This window comes from Planococcus citri, chromosome 2, assembly GCF_950023065.1.
Source record: "Planococcus citri chromosome 2, ihPlaCitr1.1, whole genome shotgun sequence".
NCBI lineage: Eukaryota > Metazoa > Arthropoda > Insecta > Hemiptera > Pseudococcidae > Planococcus > Planococcus citri.
Window position 1 is genome coordinate 81,706,785 of NC_088678.1, and position 18,297 is coordinate 81,725,081.

The window sequence follows — 18,297 nt, forward strand, 5'->3', positions numbered from 1 at the left end:
ATCGAAAATGAATCGATTTTTGCAATATTCGATGAATCGATTTTCAATCACGATTAATCTTTCATCAAGAAATTCATTTTTGGAGCTAAAATTGATTTTTCATTTTACTTTCAGGAATAATCGATGGATTCGAATATCGCAAATGAATCGATTTTTGGCATTCGATTGATCGATTTTCAATCATGATCATTCGATTTTACACCTGGAAATTTATTTTTTATAGTCCTAACTTGATTTTTCATATCGGGCAACATTGATCTTTATGAAATCGAATATCGCAAATAAATCGATTTTTGGCGTTCGATTTCGATTAATCGATTTTCAATCATGATAAATCCGATATCAAGAATTTATTTTTTAGCCCAGAATTGGTTTTTTATTTCGAGCAACATTGATCTTATGAAATCGAATATAGGAAAAAATCGATTTTTGGCGTTCGATTTCGATTAATCGATTTTCAATCATGATAAATCTGATATCAAGAATTCATTTTTTAGCCCAAAATTGATTTTTCATTTCGGGCAACATCGATTCGATCGACCATATACGATTCAAACATCGATTTTTTTTTGTATTCGATTGATCGATTTTCAATCATGATCATTCGATTTTATATCAGAAAATTTATTTTTTAGTTCCAAATTGATTTTGCATTTCAGGCAATATTGATCTTATGTGAAATCGAATATCGCAAATGAATCGATTTTTGGTATTCGATTTCGATTAATCGATTTTAGATTGTGATAAATTTTATATCAGGAAATTAATTTTTTAGTTCAAAATTCATCTTTTATTTTAGACAACATTGATCTTACGAAATCGAATATCGCAAATGAATCGATTTTTGGCGTTCGATTTCGATTAATCGATTTTCAATCATGATAATTTTATATCAAGAATTCATTTTTAGTCCGAAATTGATTTTTCATTTCGGGCAACATTGTTCTTATGAAATCGAATATCGCAAATAAATCGATTTTTGGTGTTCGATTTCGATTAATCGATTTGCAATCATGATAAATTTGATATCAAGAATTTACTTTTTAGTCCAAAATTGATTTTTCATTTCGGGCAACATTCATCCTATGAAATCGAGTATATCGCAAACAAATTGATTTTTGGTATTCGATTTCGATTAATCGATTTTCAATCATGATAAAACTTTGTATCAGGAAATTTATTTCTTAAGCCAAAATTGATTTTTCGTTTCGGGCTCCGTCGATCATATGGAATCAAAAATCCAAATAAATTTATTTTTGCGATTCGATTGATTGATTTTTAATACTGATCAATTTTTTATCAGAAAATGTATTTTTAGGCTAAATCATTTCAAAATTTGCTTTCCTCCTTGAAATAATTGTTAGATCTTGTGAGAAAATGAGTCCGAATTTTTTAATTTTCCTCAAGTATAAAAGTTGAGTCGGAAGCCCCTTTCGACTTCAAGTTGAAAAAAAATCCAAAAAATTCAATAAGTATACTAGCATGAAAGGTTATGAAAAAACCTGCCTCAGCCCCCCCCCCCTTTCAAGCTGTATTGATGCTTTGGTAAAAAAAAAAAAAATCACGGCTGTAAATTTTCTAAAAAGAACTATTCAATTCTGACCCTGGAATGAAAATTTTTTCAGACTTCGTCAATTTTTATTTTCATTTTTTTTTTTGGTGGGGGAGGAGGAGCCTTTGTAGAAGGGAACCATCGGAAGAATTTTTTCACTGAAAATGAGATTGGGTATTTATTTGAAGAACCTTGCGTACAAAGGAAAAATTTCCGGATGAGCTGGATTTTTCAAATTTTAGGGGGCTTCCTCGCATCCCGATGAAAAAAATCAAATTTTCAAAAAACATACATGACGAGTAATTTTTTTTGAGAAGATATCGTCTGGCGTCTCTACAAGCTCGAAAACAACCTCAATTCAACTTTTTTGGAGCGTCCAGCAAGTTTTCACTTTTCATATTATTTCTCCAGAAGTTTCAAATCGTGCTGAAAGGGGTCAAAAATGAACTTTAGCACCTGTACTTTGGTTGGTGCTTTTTGGTCACCCTTTCGACCATTTTCGTTAAATACCTTCGTTGAAACTTTGATTTTCTCACTTTTTCTGGAATTGCAAAAATTGATCAAAAACTCACTTTTGAACTCATATTCCTGGAATTTCGCGATAACCTTCTAAAACGGTCGATAGGGTGCCCAATAAGCACCAACCGACGTTATAGATGCTCAAGTTCATTTTGAGCCTTTCCAAACGAGATTTGGAATTGCTGGAGAAAATTTTAAAAAATCGCTGGAGGCTCCAGAATGGCTCAAAAACTTTTACTTATCGTATTGATGGGAGTTGAATTTCAGAAGGAATCATCCACATCGCCAAAAATCCAAAAATAACTTGAGCATCTGAGGTTTTGGTTTCGTGGGTTGTAAAACATTCTGTTTACAAATTGGTGCATAATCAGACTATTTGAAGATTATTTTTTTTAAAAAAAGGTAGTCATTTGCTAATAATTCGTTCTGATATTAAAAATTGTGAAATAAATTGAGCCGAATTAGCAACACAAACGCTAGTCGATAACTTCGCATCGCGAAATATTTCGTATTTCAACCAAATTGGGAATTCTTTCAACTGATTTACGAACATTCCAGCTTTTACGATTTCTCCAATTCGTTCACCTCCTTGCACCTACGACCAAAAATAGTAAATACATCCTTACGGTTCGATTCGCCGCAGTGGCTTACGGGCTACAGCAAGCTAGCATTTTTCAAATCAATCACACACCGTATGTATGTGTGTACTTATACTGTCTTATATAGTACGTTAGTTAGTTAGTTGGTTGGTCGGTTTATTCCAAAATAAAACCACGAATCGACGAACACGCTTCCGACAACTTGGCCAACTGCCGCATGCCGCAGCAGTCGACTTGCCGAGACGTATTCCAGCCGCGATCGTACCATTTCCAAAGCTCATACGCGTATCCAACGCACGAGAAATATTTCTCCGAATATTTTGACAGGTAAAATGCGAGAAGAGCGAGATTCATTGAAAACGGAAAATAAATCACGTGCACGTCTGCCATACGTGTCTCTCACTATATCGCCTTATCCTCTCGTATGTATATTTGCCCGTCCTCATCTCTTCTCCAGATCTTGTCGTGATGAAGGGGGAGGGGAGGGGGAGGCTAGTGCATCGTGAGCATTTTGGAAAACCAACGACGACGTTCTATTCTAAGTCTGTGTCAGTGTGTGACTATACTGCCTTTATGTATATTCCTATTCCGTATCGTCGGTCGACTTCCCATTTCCGTTCCCCAGAACCATAGAGATACAACTCTTATACATATTATTTTTTTGTTTACTATGAATGTATCCGATCCACCACCACCACCACGGCCCCGTATTGTGCGAGAATTATTCACTAACGCGGGCTTTTTCGTTTCGTGAAACGCATTAATAGATCGTTGCCCTTGCTAAATCTCGAAATGCACAAGCAGCGTATCTTACGATGAGCGTCGCGAGTTGTAAAGTAAATTTTCTAGACGTTGTATCGTTCGCTTTTTTTCTTCTTTTTTTCCAGCTTCGCCTCCCCCCCCCACCCTCAGTTACCCCATCTTTCGAATTGCTCGCGTCCCGTCGCATCTCAAATATACCTATATCTACATACATTATTGTAATAGGCTTTCTCAGCGAACTGATTTTGTCTCTGTCTCTGTGTGTATTTCCATTACCTTTGAACGATAACTCGTTTACACACCTTTATTTAAATTTCAAAATCGAATCGTAAATCGCTTCGTAACGATTTTCAATGCTGATAAATCGCTAATTGACCGGTTACATATTGTCAAACGATGTCTGATTGTAGTATATGTCTCAGAGAGACTCACAGTTCACCGTTATTAACACAATCGCCTCATTGGAGGTTTTTTCAATTTTTTTCTCCGCCTCGCTATACTTTATAGCATCAATTCGTCGTATACATATTTCACGGTTGGCTCGAACTAAAATATACAAAGTAGTAATCGAAATAGGCTACATAGGCGCAAAATGTTTTCTCAAGACCTCGAAAGGTACTTGTAGTATATCTATTCCGCTATTTAAGACGTTATTCGAGCTATTATTGCCACACCCTGACTCCCATCATCAGCGCAGCGGCCTACACCGCCTCGAACATAATTCATAATCGTTGAGAAAATAAATAATAAAAATTATCCACGATTTTTAAACGCGATTAAACATTATTAACGAATCGTTTTATATACTTTTTATAAGTAGGTAACTAAGACGTAAGACTAATCCATATTAGAATCGCTCTTCAATTTCTATATAGGTTTGTTTTTATAACGATGCGACGTCTCAATCGAATCTTCGTGTTTCGTAATACATATAGACTCGAAGTTGCAACGATTTTCCCTTGTTTATGCATTCATCGTTTCATTTGGAAATTGTTTACGAAAAAAAAATGGTGCAATGAAAATATTTTTGTTCTAATTTTGCGTTGTCTATGGCTGAGAAATTCAATTCGTGCAGAAACGTAGTTGAAATTTTGATGCTGTGACTCCGCCAGATCAATAAGCATCTAAGCAAGGATACTATAATCGCTCCCAGAGATTCAAAAAACCATATGTCACACGTGATTTTTAATTTTCAGTCAATTTTGAGAACCAATATGGACGTTGGAGGGGTTTAATCGAAAAAATAAGTTCATAATCGTATTCAGCGCTCTCCAAAACCTAATAAACCATATGTCACACGATTTTTCCAATTTTTTGAAAATTTGATTTGAGGCACCAATAGGAGGTGTTAGAAGGGTCGAATCAAAAAAATGAGTTGATAATCGTCTTCAGTGCTGTCGAAAATGTATGAAACGATATGTCACTCGGTATTTGACTTTTTAAACGTTTTGACCAAAAGTTCGGGGCCCCCTACCCCCTTCCTATGTTCGCCAATGTAGTCCGGCATATGACAATATGAGTAATTGCACCACCCCCCCGCCGATCCATCGGGACAACTTTTTTCTTAAAGGGGACACCCTAAAGAACATTTTAAAGCAAACTTGCCAAAAAAAAGTTGGCCTTACTTACAAAATGGCGGTCATTTTGATTGACAGGTCAGCCGAAATCGCAGATTTTGCGTTTTAACGTAGGACTTGCACGAAATTTTTCAAACCTTACAAAGGTAGATCGAAAGATCATGCAAACATTTATCACCTATCAAAATTTCAAGTGCTAAAGTGCGTTTTTCGATTTTTGGTGAATTTTTGAAAATCGAATTTAGCCCAAAAATGAGGGAAAAAATCAAAATTTTACCAAATTGACCAAGAAAGCTGAAATTTGGGGTATACCCTATTTTCGACATGCCAAATCGATTGGAAACGGTTTCAACCAGATTTGAGCAGTTCTGGAGCCTCCAGCAGATTTTTGAAACTCGAAATTCCCACAAAATTCCATCAAATTGAAGTTGTAAAGCTAAAAATATATTCTAAAAACTAATTTCAATACGCTACGAAGTACTACAGGTGAATTTCAAGTCGTTTTGGATCCTCCAGCGACTTTTTGAAAATTCCTGAAGCCTCCAGCAGATTTTTGAAACTTTAAATTTTCACAAAATTTCATCAAATAGAGATGGAAAGCTGAAATTTACTCTACACTCCAATTTTAACACCCTCTGAAGACGACTTCAGGTGGGTTCAAGTCATTTTAGGGCCTCCAGAAACTTTTTTGAAAATTACTGGAGCCTCCAGTAGATTTTTGAAACTTGAAATTTCCCCAACATTAATTTATCGAATGGAGTTGGCAAGCTGAAATTTACTTCTCAGGCTACATGGTGGTTTCAGATGGTTTTGAAGCTTCCAGCTACTTTTAGGAAATTTCAATTTTCCAAAAAAACGCCATACAACCTTTCGAAAAGTCGCTGGAGGCTCCAAAACGACTTGAAATTCACCAGCAGTCAACTTCGTAGCGTATTGAAATTAGTTTGCAGGATGAATTTCGACTCTCCATCTTAGTTTGATGAAATTTTGGTGAAATTTCAAGTTTCAAAAATCTACTGGAGGCTCCAGAAATTTTCAAAAAAGTCGTTGGAGGCTCTAAAATGACTTGAAATCCATCAGAAGTCGTTTTCAGAGGGTGTTAGAATTGGAGTGTAGAGTAAATTTCAGCTTACCATCTCCATTTTGATGAAATTTTCTGAAAATTTAAAGTTTCAAAAATCTGCTGGAGACTTCAGGAATTTTCAAAAAGTCGCTGGAAGATCCAAAACGACTTGAAATTCACCTGCAGTACTTCGTAGCGTATTGAAATTAGTTTTTAGAATAAATTTTAGCTTTACAACTTCAATTTGATGGAATTTTGTGGGAATTTCGAGTTTCAAAAATCTGCTGGAGGCTCCAGAACTGCTCAAACCTGGGTAAAACAGTCTCCATCGATTTGACGTGTCGAAAATGGGGTATATCCCAAATTTCAGCTTTCTTGGTCAATTTGGTAAAATTTTGATTTTTTCCCTCATTTTTGGCCTAAATTGGATTTTCAAAAATTCACCAAAAATCGAAAAACCCACTTTAGCACTTGAAATTTTGACAGGTGATGAATTTTTGCATGATCTTTCGATCTACCTTTGTAAAGTTTGAAAAAGTTCGTGCAAGTCCTATGTTAAAACGCAAAATCTGCGATTTCAGCTGACCTGTCAATCAAAATGGCCGCCATTTTGTAAGTAAGACCAACTTTTTTTTGGCAAGTTTGCTTTAAAATGTTCCTTAGGATGTCCCCTTTAAGAAAAAAGTTGTCCCGGAGAATCGTCGGAGGGGGGGGGGTGCAATTACTCCTATTGTCATATGCCGGACCAATAGTTTTGCGAATCCCATCTTGAAAAGTTCATAATTTTAAATTGCTTCTTGGATTTTTTCCATTGTAAATTACTTATATCGCTAAACTTATAGCTTCAATATTTAACGTCATTCCGAAAATTGAGCTTTCAAAAAAGCTCAACCTTGAACTTTTGAAATTTGTTCATTTTGAAAACTAGAGAGGCTAGAAAGTCCAATGCTCTGTGGTAAATTTGGCTAAAAAGGGAAAAATATGTACGATTGAATCGATCACAAAATTGACATCATTTGACATTGGTGAAAACACCAAATAATCAGAAATTTTTACGCTTTCTGAAGTGATTCAAAAAATCCTGGAGAAATCAGAAATCGCCCTGGAGCCCGCAGAATAACCTGGAATGGTGAAAATTCAGCTTCGGGGAGTTGATATTATTTTCAGGACTGATTTTTATGGAACCTTTGCAACCCATCAATTCAGATTGAGCTGAAATCTCGCTATCTTGAAAGGCATCTCAACAGACCTTAGAATCAAGTTTGAGCTGCAGAAGTTGATTTATCGATTTTTGGTGAATTTTTGAAAATGGGGAAGTAACCTCGTCTTGGCATATTCATTTTCTACCAAATCGTATGTTGTAAAGAGAGACGAAAATCTAAAAATCAATTTTTATATTTAAGTCGACCCTGCAATTCGATTGCCACCATTTTCAAGCCGATCTGGAACCTCCAGCAAAAGTTGAATTTTCTCCAGCAACTTCAAATCACTCAGAAGATGTACTTTTTATGTACCTACTAGCTGAAAAGCTCAAATTTGTGGGGAAAAATGAAAAATCGTCAATTTCTGAAAACTTCTACCTCCGTCGAACTTATGACAGAATTACATTTTCAGCTATCTAAGTTGATTACAACACCTTCTGGAACGATTTGAAATTGCTGGAGAAAAATCAATTTCGCAGGAAGCTTCAAATTGGCATGAAAATGAAGGCAATCGCGGGTGAAGGGGTCGACTTTAGGACTGGTAGAGTTTCGAATAATTTATTGTATTGCGTGAATTGACGATTATGTTTCTGTTTTGAAAATTTGAGATATTTCCAAAAATCGCGGTGCTGTTCAAATCAGAGGCAAATACCCCGAAAGAGAACCTAAAAATACATCATTAACAAAAATTTCAAGTACTGAAATTAATTCTTCGAATTTTGGCAAATTTTAAAAAATTTTAAATTGCATCACTTCTCTTGCAAAAAAATCAAAATTTGATCAGATTGATGTAAACAGCTGAAATTCGGTCTCTCCTCTATTTTCGATCTCTTGAGTCGATTAGATGATGGTTTCGAACTGTTCTGGATCGAATCATCGGGGAGATTCGATCAACAATTTTTTTTCATAAGGAATGGACCAAATTTTGATTTTTTTAAATTCGCCAAAAATCAAAAAATAAATTTCAGCTCTTGAAATTATTCTGGTCGTCTAATTTTGTGGTTCTCTTTCGATCCTTTTTGGTCCGGTTCAAAAAATTTTTGCTTGTAGGCAGGACCGTCGAGAGCCAATGCGGGCTCGAGGCAAATATAATTTGAACCTATTTTTAAGGACGAAACATACAGTTTTTTTGAGAGAGGGAGGGAGAAGAGGGTTCAAATGAAAATTCTCCGGCTGATGGAGTTTATTTTTTGGCTGTTAAAATTTTAAATTTTCTTTAGAATGTTAATTTTGAAAAAGAAAAGAAATTAAAGTGAGTGCCAAAAGCCTTGATTGATGAAATTTTAATTTTCAGCAATTGCCAATAATTTGGAAAATTAATTTGGGCAGCTGAAATTTCGGTTATTTTGGGTGTTTCAGACCATACTCTGTCCAAAAATTGCAGTCTCGTTCGAATTGGACGCGGACACCTCGAGTGGTTCCCTTGTGAGCAGATAATATGATAGTCCCCCCTTCCACCCCCTCCCAAGAACTCACATACCCACACTCACAAATTGAAGGTTTTCCTATTTCCAATCCCAACTAATATTGGATCTCAAAAAACGATCAAGACAACGTAGATTTCTTTTACCTGCCGGTACATTTTGTGGAAATAATTCTCCAATAAGAAGTCGAAAAAATGTCAAAAGTTCTGATGGATGATTAATCAAAGGGTATACAGCATTGTGAACACCAGCGAAGCGAATTTGCAGGAACTAAGTACCTAATAGTGAAAGATGCTTTGCAATTCGGAAAATGGAAATGAGATGTTACAGACGAAGGGTATCTATCACACGTACCTTGACCCAGCTTCAAAAGAAGTGCAGTATCTTGAAAGAGATAAATTGCTGATCGTAAGTTTAGTAGTATACCATCGATAGACGCCGCACATTCATCGTTGAGATTCGAATTTTAAAAAGAAGAAATAGAAAACGATCACAAACGAACAGAACAGAAAAAGGTAGATATGAATGAATTCGAAAATCGTACCTTACCATTAGCGGATACGTAACGATAACCATAATACGATTGTGAAGGAGCAGCATCCAACGGCGTAAACGCGATTTAAAAAACTACACCAGCGCGATGACTTCATCGAAACAAAACGTCCGGTTCAAAGTAAACAAAAAAAGCCATAAGGAATTGACTACACGACGTGCATTGTACGTTAACGTATACGAATACGTACGTAAAAGTATTACAAACACGGCACCGAATCGGCTATACTTATAACTCCGGTACGTTATGTATATGCTATGCTGTCTTACGTATGTGTACAGTGTACAAAATGCACGTGTTGAAAAAATAGAATCGAACGTCGACTACTGCTAGAGATGGTGACGCTCCATAAGACGAGTACGTTAACTATCGTAAGAGTAAAATACTCGTACTCTTCGTAATGGAAAGAAATGTGCTGGAGGGACCGAGACAGAGGGAGATGGGCCAGAGGGCCCACACGGGCGTCCGTCCCCGTCGTATTCAGGCTGTACGTCTACGTGTATGCTTATCTTTGCTGTGTATCCTTCCTACCCTTACTTCCTTCCTCTCCAGAGTTGGAATTCTAATTCTACATTTGTTTGACTGGCGGTAAGAGACGATGGCGAGGTAACTGGCTTATACTCGTACGAGTACGTTTACATACATACAGGTTAATTCTGGACTCGATATGGTGGCTACGATTCAACTTCCATACTTCGCATATTAATGCGCCACGTTCAACGGTATTTACTCTCTACCAATGGTGGTAATTTGTAATCAGTTAGCGAGTAAAACGTTTCAATGAAGGTGGTACTCCATTCATTATTCACTCTCTCCCTCGGTGTTGTAAGTAGATGAATATCGTGCAGGGGAAGTGCTCGAACATACTACATACATTATCACACGTTTGCGAGAAGAAAAATGAGTCTTTTTTGGAAGAGCTTTATTCCCGATTGTATGGAGAAACTATATTGCTGGACGAAAAAGTCAAATCGTCGATATTGATTCTTAATTGCGCTGGTTTTAAAAGGTTGATTGTATGTTGCTAATCAGATCTTATCGCAAGTTTGGCCAGATTCAATTGAATTCAGAAATGTCCGAATTTGATCAGATCTAATGAGATCTGATCACGATCCGCCAAGCCCAGAATAAAATGAATTAATCTAATTAAATTTGATGAAATTTAACCGGATGCAAGAAATGAGTGAAACAGTCAATCTGATCAGCTCTAATCAAATTCGTCTAAACAGATTTCTCAATCAGGTTTGACTAGGTTTGATTGAATTTAGGAAATTGCTGCATTTGGTGCGATCTAATCAACTCTGATCAAGCCATAGATCAGCTTTAGTCGTATCTGATCACTGTTCTCTGTACCTAGGATAAATTGAGTGAATCTGATCAAGTTGGATCAGTCCTAATTTGATCCTCTCAATGTCTGGATTTGATCTGATTTGATCACATCAGATCGGCCTATTTGAACTTTGAACAGACCTGACTTCAGCATTGGTCAGATGTGATCACAATCACCTCAGCCTGGAATATAATGAATGAATTCGCTCAAATTTGATCAGATTTGAGTGGATATGGGAAATGATTGGATGGGATCTTATCTGATCTAATCAGTAATCTGATAAAATTGGATACAAGGAATGTTTGAATCTGATCTGATCTAATCAGATCTGTTCAAACTGATTAGAGCAGATCTAGATAGAATTAAATCTAAGGAATGATTAAATTTGATCTGATCTGATCTAATCTATTTTTGATGGCTTGCTGATAAATAAAGCGAAGACGAAGATCATGATTGTGAATAGGCCTGAGAACAACTTGCCTGAAATCCAGGAAATTGAGAGAATCGAAGTGGTGAATCAATTTGTGTACCTGGGATTCATTGTTGATAACAAAGGAGGCAGTGAAGCCGAGATATGACGCAGAGTGCAAATCACACAAAGTGCCATGTCTAGCCTAAAGAAGACATAGTCAGATGCCGCAGTGAGCAAGACTCTGAAGATAAGGCTTGTAAACACTCTAGTTTTCTCAATTTTTCTCTACGCGTCAGAAATCTGGATAGTACATGAGGGAGACAGAAGAAAAATTTATGCGCTCAAGAAGCGGTGCTGGAGGAGAGTGCTTTGGAACCCATGGACGGAGAAAATGACTGATGTGTCTGTCATGGGGAAAATTGGTGTCCAAAAAAGGTTGTTGGCAGTAGTACTGCCTCACGAGGGCACAGGTTGTTGTTGCTAGAGGTAGTCTCTAGGCAGTGCTGTGAGAACGCGGAAGTGCTCCTTCCCGTTCCCATTCTTTGTTCTCACAAAAATAAAAAATGCCGTTCTTGGCGTTCTTTGTTCCTTGCTTCCAAATCCAACACCTCGTTCCTGTTCCTAGTTCTTGTGCTCCATAAGCAGAAGCGTTCCTGTTCCCGTTCTCGTTCTCAATCAAATTTCCAAAATTTGCGTTCCTATGTTCCCGATCCCAATAGGGTTCTGTGGTACAAGTGAAGCAATTTTTGGTGGAAATTTTGTCATTTTCATCAATTGTACCAATAAACTACTAAAAGTTTGAGGGAAAAGCATATTGTCCCCTATTTTTCAGAGTTTTGGGAGGTAATTTGAGAACCCTGAAAGAACATCTGAGAACACCAAATTAGCACTCTGTTCCCGTTCACGTTCCTGTTCTTGAAAATTTTCACAAGAGCATTCCCGTTCCCTCCTGTTCTCTTTCCCATTCTTTAAATATATGGGTCCCCGTTCTCATTTTTTGAAGGAAATTTCAAAAGCGAGCGTTCTTTATGCGTTCACGTTCCTGTTTTAGTTCGTTCTCACAGCACTGTCTCTAGGTAGTAGCTCAGATCATCAAGAGGAGCCAGTTCCCCAGGACAGATGAGAAGGTGAAGACAACACCAGGGGGTAACCTGCACATCCACGTCGTGTGGGGTGGTAACATGTTGCTGTTTGATGGACTCGGAATTGAAGACGTCATAACAAAAAGGGGTATATATGACACATATGTCCTTTTTGAGACAAATCCATATTGTTATTCTTCAGACCTTCCTCTATTATATGAGACCACCCCCACTTCACAAAGTCAAAAAACCAGTGAGATCGCCATTTTAAAACTGCGAAGTAGATTAAAAATTCACTTTTTCAGAGATAATGGGTTACTCATGGTCGATTTTGTGTTGTCAACCATTATTTAACCGGTGTAAATCCAAAAATTTGCTTTAAAACATTTTTAAATCAACAAAAAAAAAATTGGCCAGAATACTTGTCTTTTTTTTGTTTTTTTTTTACTCAACATAGCGATCTTTTTTCAGAGATAATGGGTTACTCATGGTCGATTTTGTGTTATCAACCATTATTTACCCGGTTTAAATCCAAAAATTTGCTCAAAAACATTTTTAAATCAAAAAAAAAAAAAATTGGCCAATTTTTCGCTTCAAAAAGGACATATAATTTGAAATGTTTGAGCCCTTACCACTAACACACAGTTTCCTCCAGACTGATGGTGCATAGCATTTCATATAGTTAGATAGTGGGAAAATAAGATAAAATCGTCACCATGTTCAAATATGCACATTTCTAAACTTCACAAGCATTCAAACTTTCAAACAGTTTTTTCTCAAAATACAACTTTCACACATATGTCCTTTTTGCTATGACGTCTTCAATTGATAAACATGGCTAAAGCAGAATTCTCCAGTTGGTGGAACGACAGGGAGGAGTGGCAAGTCGAAGGCCAAGCCTCTACATAAATACAGATTACAAACAAGAATGCATAAGAGCTGCAGAACGCCAACAACTCACTTGTTCCAGCCCCAGGGAAGCGCAAGAGCGTTAGAGTGAGTAGACAAATACCAGCGCCTAAAAACTGGCAAATTCGGCTAAGGGAGTAAACCCCAACAGAAAATCATGGTGGAAGGCATTAGGCAACGGGAAACCAACACCATTATATTTCCCTAGAATTATATGGACATCAATTTAGCAACGCCCCTAAGTCTCTGTCAGGCTGATCCTCATTCGCCAAGGCAGCCGGATAGGGTTCTAAAACCAGAAAGCTGAAGTATGTATATAGCTTATAAAATATGAGAAAATGGTATTTTCATGCTAGCAGTACAGGAGAAAATCCAAGGAAGATTGATCAGATACGCTAGATACCGGCTAATATAGATGGAAGTATACGCTATCTCCTGTAAAGGAGTGCGACCATGACAACAAGTGGTACTCAGCTAAACCCTCACATACGTCTTCAGGCATGTCATAAGGGCAGATGTAATGGAATCCCTATACCCTATTCATCTAAGACAAGGTAGAGAAAACAAGCTGATGTGGACACTCTCCCACGAGATAGACAGTGACAGACTCCATCCAGAAGGCTATTGGACGCAGCTTCCCAGCATGCATCAGGAGCGCCCTAAATAGAGACAGTTGGAGCGAGCTGGCATATTGTGTCACAGAAATGGCGGCCATTGCATCATAGTCATTATACCCCTTAGGGGTGAAATGGCACCAAGAAGAAGAATCCATTTTTAATCAAACAGATTTGTATAGACCCCTGACGTGATCACTGATCAGATGAAATAGGATCTAAGAATGTTTGAATCCTATGTGATCTGATCTGATCAGCTCTAATCAATCAGATCTGAGTGATCAGATCAGATCAAATCAAATATGATCTAAATATGTTTGAATCATACATGATCTGATCTGATCAGATTAGATCAGATCAGCTCTGATTATTCAGATGTGGCTGATCAGTAATCAGATCAGATCAGATTGAATCCAAGGAATGTTTAGATCTGTTGTGATCTTATCTAATCAGCTTTGATTAAACAGGTTAGAAGAGATCTTATCAAATTTTCAGGTTGGAACAAATCTGATCTGATCACATTCGATCAGATCAAATTGTGCAGAATGATCAAATTTTATCTGATCAAATATGTAATTACCTGAACAAACGGGTTTTGTATAGACCCCCCCCCCATCTGATTAGCTCTGATGAAGCTGGTGTAGCTGATCTGATCAGGTTTGATGAAATCGAATTACTCGTAGTTCCAACCTTCAAGGAATGGTCAGATCTGCTGTGATCTTATCTCATCAACTTTGAATAAACAGGGTTGATCAGATTTTATCAGATCAAATTGGATAAAAGAAATGTTCCTATCTGATCTGATCAAATCAAATCAAATCTAATCTAATCAGTTCTGATCAAATCTAATCTAATCAGCTCTGGCCAAACTGGTTTCAGCAGATCTGACCTAATCAAACCTGATCAGATCAAATGAGATCTAATGAATGATCGAATTCGATCTGATCTAATACAGCTCTGATCAAATAAGTTTCAGGTTTGCATAGACCCGCTGATCTGATCCGATTTGGTCGAATTCAATTGGATTCAGAAAATGTGCAAATCTGATCTGATCTGATCTGATCTAACCCAGCTCTGATTAAACGGATCTTAATGCACCTGATGAAAATTAATCTGATCTGATCGATGTCTTCTAATCTGTGGATGAAATGAGACGATCTGATCAAGTTTGGTCAGATTTAATTGGATCCAGGAAATGCTAGGATCTGATCTAATTCAATCGAATCAGATCTGATCAGAAAGATTTAAAACGATTTGGTCTGACCAGAATTGAAATCAAGCTGGTAATGCGAGTTGACGTACCTACTTGTAATTTTTATCTGTTCATCAAAAATAAACTTTCTCAGATTCATTAGTGAGTTGATTTTGTTTTGTCCATTTCGTCGATAAAATTTCCAACATTTACTGAGAAATACATAAATATTGTACTGTATTCACTATTACGAGTTCGTTGAAATTTCAATATTTCTCCGCGGTCACAAGCTCACTCACACAAAGCTTTACAACAGCCGCTGCCTGCGCCGCTCCTCGCCCCAAAATTCTAATTTGGAAAATGTTTCGCTCGAAAAAGGAAGTAAACGACAACACCTAATGAAAGTAATCGCCCCTAGAATCTATACTACGAGTATCTGCCTTCATTGTACCTACATACACTACCTACCTACGCTCGGGGTAAAAGCGTATAAATACCTACTTTGTCCTGATAAATGAAAATTCTACTCTCGCACTAAATTAACGCTTCATTTAGGTCGCGTCAGCTGCGAGCCTTCGCGTAGAATTTTCTACGGCACAGTTTCGAAAATACTGTGTTTCATATACCAAACCAACCGACCTAACCTATTACTTATTCTTACTCGTATTTTATACTCATGTACGTTATTACGCACACATACGTACTCCTCCAGAACAGAGTGTAAATGTGAGATACCGCCGCGAGTACACTTACATATACTCGTACGCTCTTCTAAGCCGCAAATAGAAATCGGACGTACTCCTATGTTATATACTTTTACAAATAACTACTAATTTTCAAACAACCGAGACAAACCGCACCGCAGCAGTAGTCGTCGTTGTTTTGTAATTAATCTTACTTAACTATTGCAATTGTACACCTCATCATCGATATTCTATTACAATATGACCTGTTTGTCACGGATACTTAAATAATTAACATGCATCGAATTACTCAGCTTAAATGTTAGTCCTATTAATTATTCATTCGCTAATATTACATATTTATGACCGGGTCTGGCGTGCAAATCCGCTTTTAGCCGGATTTTCCTTAGAAATAACAGCAGAAGTAGTCTAGAAATGCTGCTGGCCTAAAAGAATATCAATTCTTTTTTTTAAAAAAAAATTTCAGTAAGAGGATGAGTTAATTTTGGAATCTCTGTATTTTGTGCATGAAAATGAAATGAAAGCTGTATTACGATTTTATAAAATGAACTAATCGATTCTTTTTTTGTTTGTTTGTTTCAGGTGAGTTAAGTACGCATTTCTGTCATGAGACTGAAGGGAATTGCCTAATGTTAAGTGAGTGAATTATTTATAAATTAGACAAGGACCAAATTAGTAAAAAATGAGAGTGTTTTATATCACTTTTCAAACAGTGAGCAGTTGTCTCATGTGAAGATTAGACAAATTCACCAGTTTCTGTGCATCATCTTTTGCCTACGTTGAAAGTTTAAGGTGTTTTCTTTTGCGTTGAAAGCTTTGAGAAGCTTTTTAATTTCGCATTTATCTCTTTCCCAAACTGATTAATGGTGGCTTAGAGCTGTTCGGGAGTCTTTGGGAGGTTTTTGGATTCTTTAGCTCTGGAAAATTTAAACGGCTCAAAACAAGAGCTAAACAGTTAGCACCTACCTATAAATTCAATTAACCGTCTTAGTGACCCCTTCGATTGATTTAGGTGCAATTTACAAAAATTTTGGGTCTTCTGATTCCAAGTAAAATGAAAAATTTTCTCTGAAAATTATTGTTGGAGAGAAATTTGAGAAAAAAATTGTGATTTACAAACTTATTATCGTGAAGAGCAGAATTTTTACACTGAATAAAAATTTCTACTCATTTTTTCTAATTTGATGCCCTCAGACGCCCTCCCTGGCCCCTCAAATTTATTGAAAATTTGAAAAAACGTGTAACATGTGGTTTATTAATAAGGTTTTTCGGAGCGCTGATTACAAATGAATGATTTTTTGATGAATCATTCGTGAACGAATTGATTTGTATAAGTCACTCGTTCGCGAACGACTCGATCCAGTTAATTAATTTTTGGCGAATCATTCACAAAAGAATGGAATAATTTTTAGTGAATCATTCGCGAACGAATTGAATGATTTCTGTTGAATCAATTGAACAAATTGATTGATTTCTAATTGAATCATTCGTGAATGAAATAATCGATTTTTTGGCGAATCATTCGCGAACGAATTGAATCGTATAAATGACTCGTTCGCGAACGAACCCATTTATTTAATTTAATGAATTTTTGATGAATCATTCAAGAACGAATTGAATAATATTTTGGTGAATCATTCGCGAACAAATTGAATGATTTTTGTTGATTCAATTGAACAAATTGATTGATTTCTAAGTGAATCATTCGTTAATGAAATAATCGATTTTTTGGCGAATCATTCGCGTACGAATTGATTCGTATAAATGACTCGTTCGCGAACGAATCGATTTATTTAATTTAATGAATTTTTGGTGAATCATTCACGAACGAATTGAATGATTTCTGTTGAATCAATTGAACAAATTGATTGATTTCTAATTGAATCATTCGTGAATGAAATAATCGATTTTTTGGCGAATGATTCGCGAACGAATTGAATCGTATAAATGACTCGTTCGCGAACGAACCCATTTATTTAATTTAATGAATTTTTGGTGAATCATTCATGAACGAATTGAATAATTTTTTGGTGAATCATTCGCGAACAAATTGAATGATTTTTGTTGATTCAATTGAACAAATTGATTGATTTCTAAGTGAATCATTCGTTAATGAAATAATCGATGACTCGTTCGCGAACGAATCGATTTATTTAATTTAATGAATTTTTGGCGAATCATTCACGAACGAATTGAATAATTTTTTGGGAATCATTTGCGAACAAATTGAATAATTTTAGTGAATCATTCGTGAACGAATTGCACGATTTTTGTTGATTCGATTGAACAAATTGATTGATTTCCAGTAAGTGAAACATTCATGAATGAAATTGAAATAATCGATTTTTTGGCGAATCATTCGCGAACGAATTGATTCGTATAAGTGACTCGTACGCAAACGAATCGATCTATTTAATTTCATTAATTTTTGGTGAATCATTCACGAACGAATTGAAAACTTTTTTGGTGAATCATTCGCGAACGAATTGAATAATTTTTGGTGAATCATTCGCGAACGAATTGAATAATTTTTGGTGAATCATTCGCGAACGAATTGAATTATTTTTGTTGAATCAATTGTACAAATTTAGCAGATTGATTGATTTCTAAGTGAATCATTCGCGAACGAATTGATTCGTATAAATAACTCGTTCGAGAACGAATCGATTTATTTAATTTAATCAATTTTTGTTGAATCATTCGCGAACGAATTGAATGATTTTTGTTGAATCAATTGAATAAATTGAGTAAATTGATTGATTTCTAAGTATAACCAATTTTTTGGTGAATCATTTGCGAACGA

The 18,297-nt window shown here is 36.2% G+C and overlaps 1 protein-coding gene across 4 annotated transcripts in view; it reads right to left on the reverse strand.

The window, feature by feature from the left end:
- form3 (formin 3) overlaps positions 1-18,297 on the reverse strand; it is a 133,689-nt gene that overhangs the window by 16,980 nt on the left and 98,412 nt on the right. Inside the window, exon 1 of one of the 4 annotated variants that reach the window (XM_065353544.1) lies at positions 9,053-9,175. The exons of the other annotated variants lie outside the window; for them this stretch is intronic. Within the exon in view, the coding sequence (XP_065209616.1) occupies positions 9,053-9,144 (92 nt within the window). The 5' untranslated portion in view covers positions 9,145-9,175. Of the gene's footprint in view, positions 1-9,052; positions 9,176-18,297 lie in introns of those variants that run through there. 4 annotated transcript variants of the gene reach the window in all.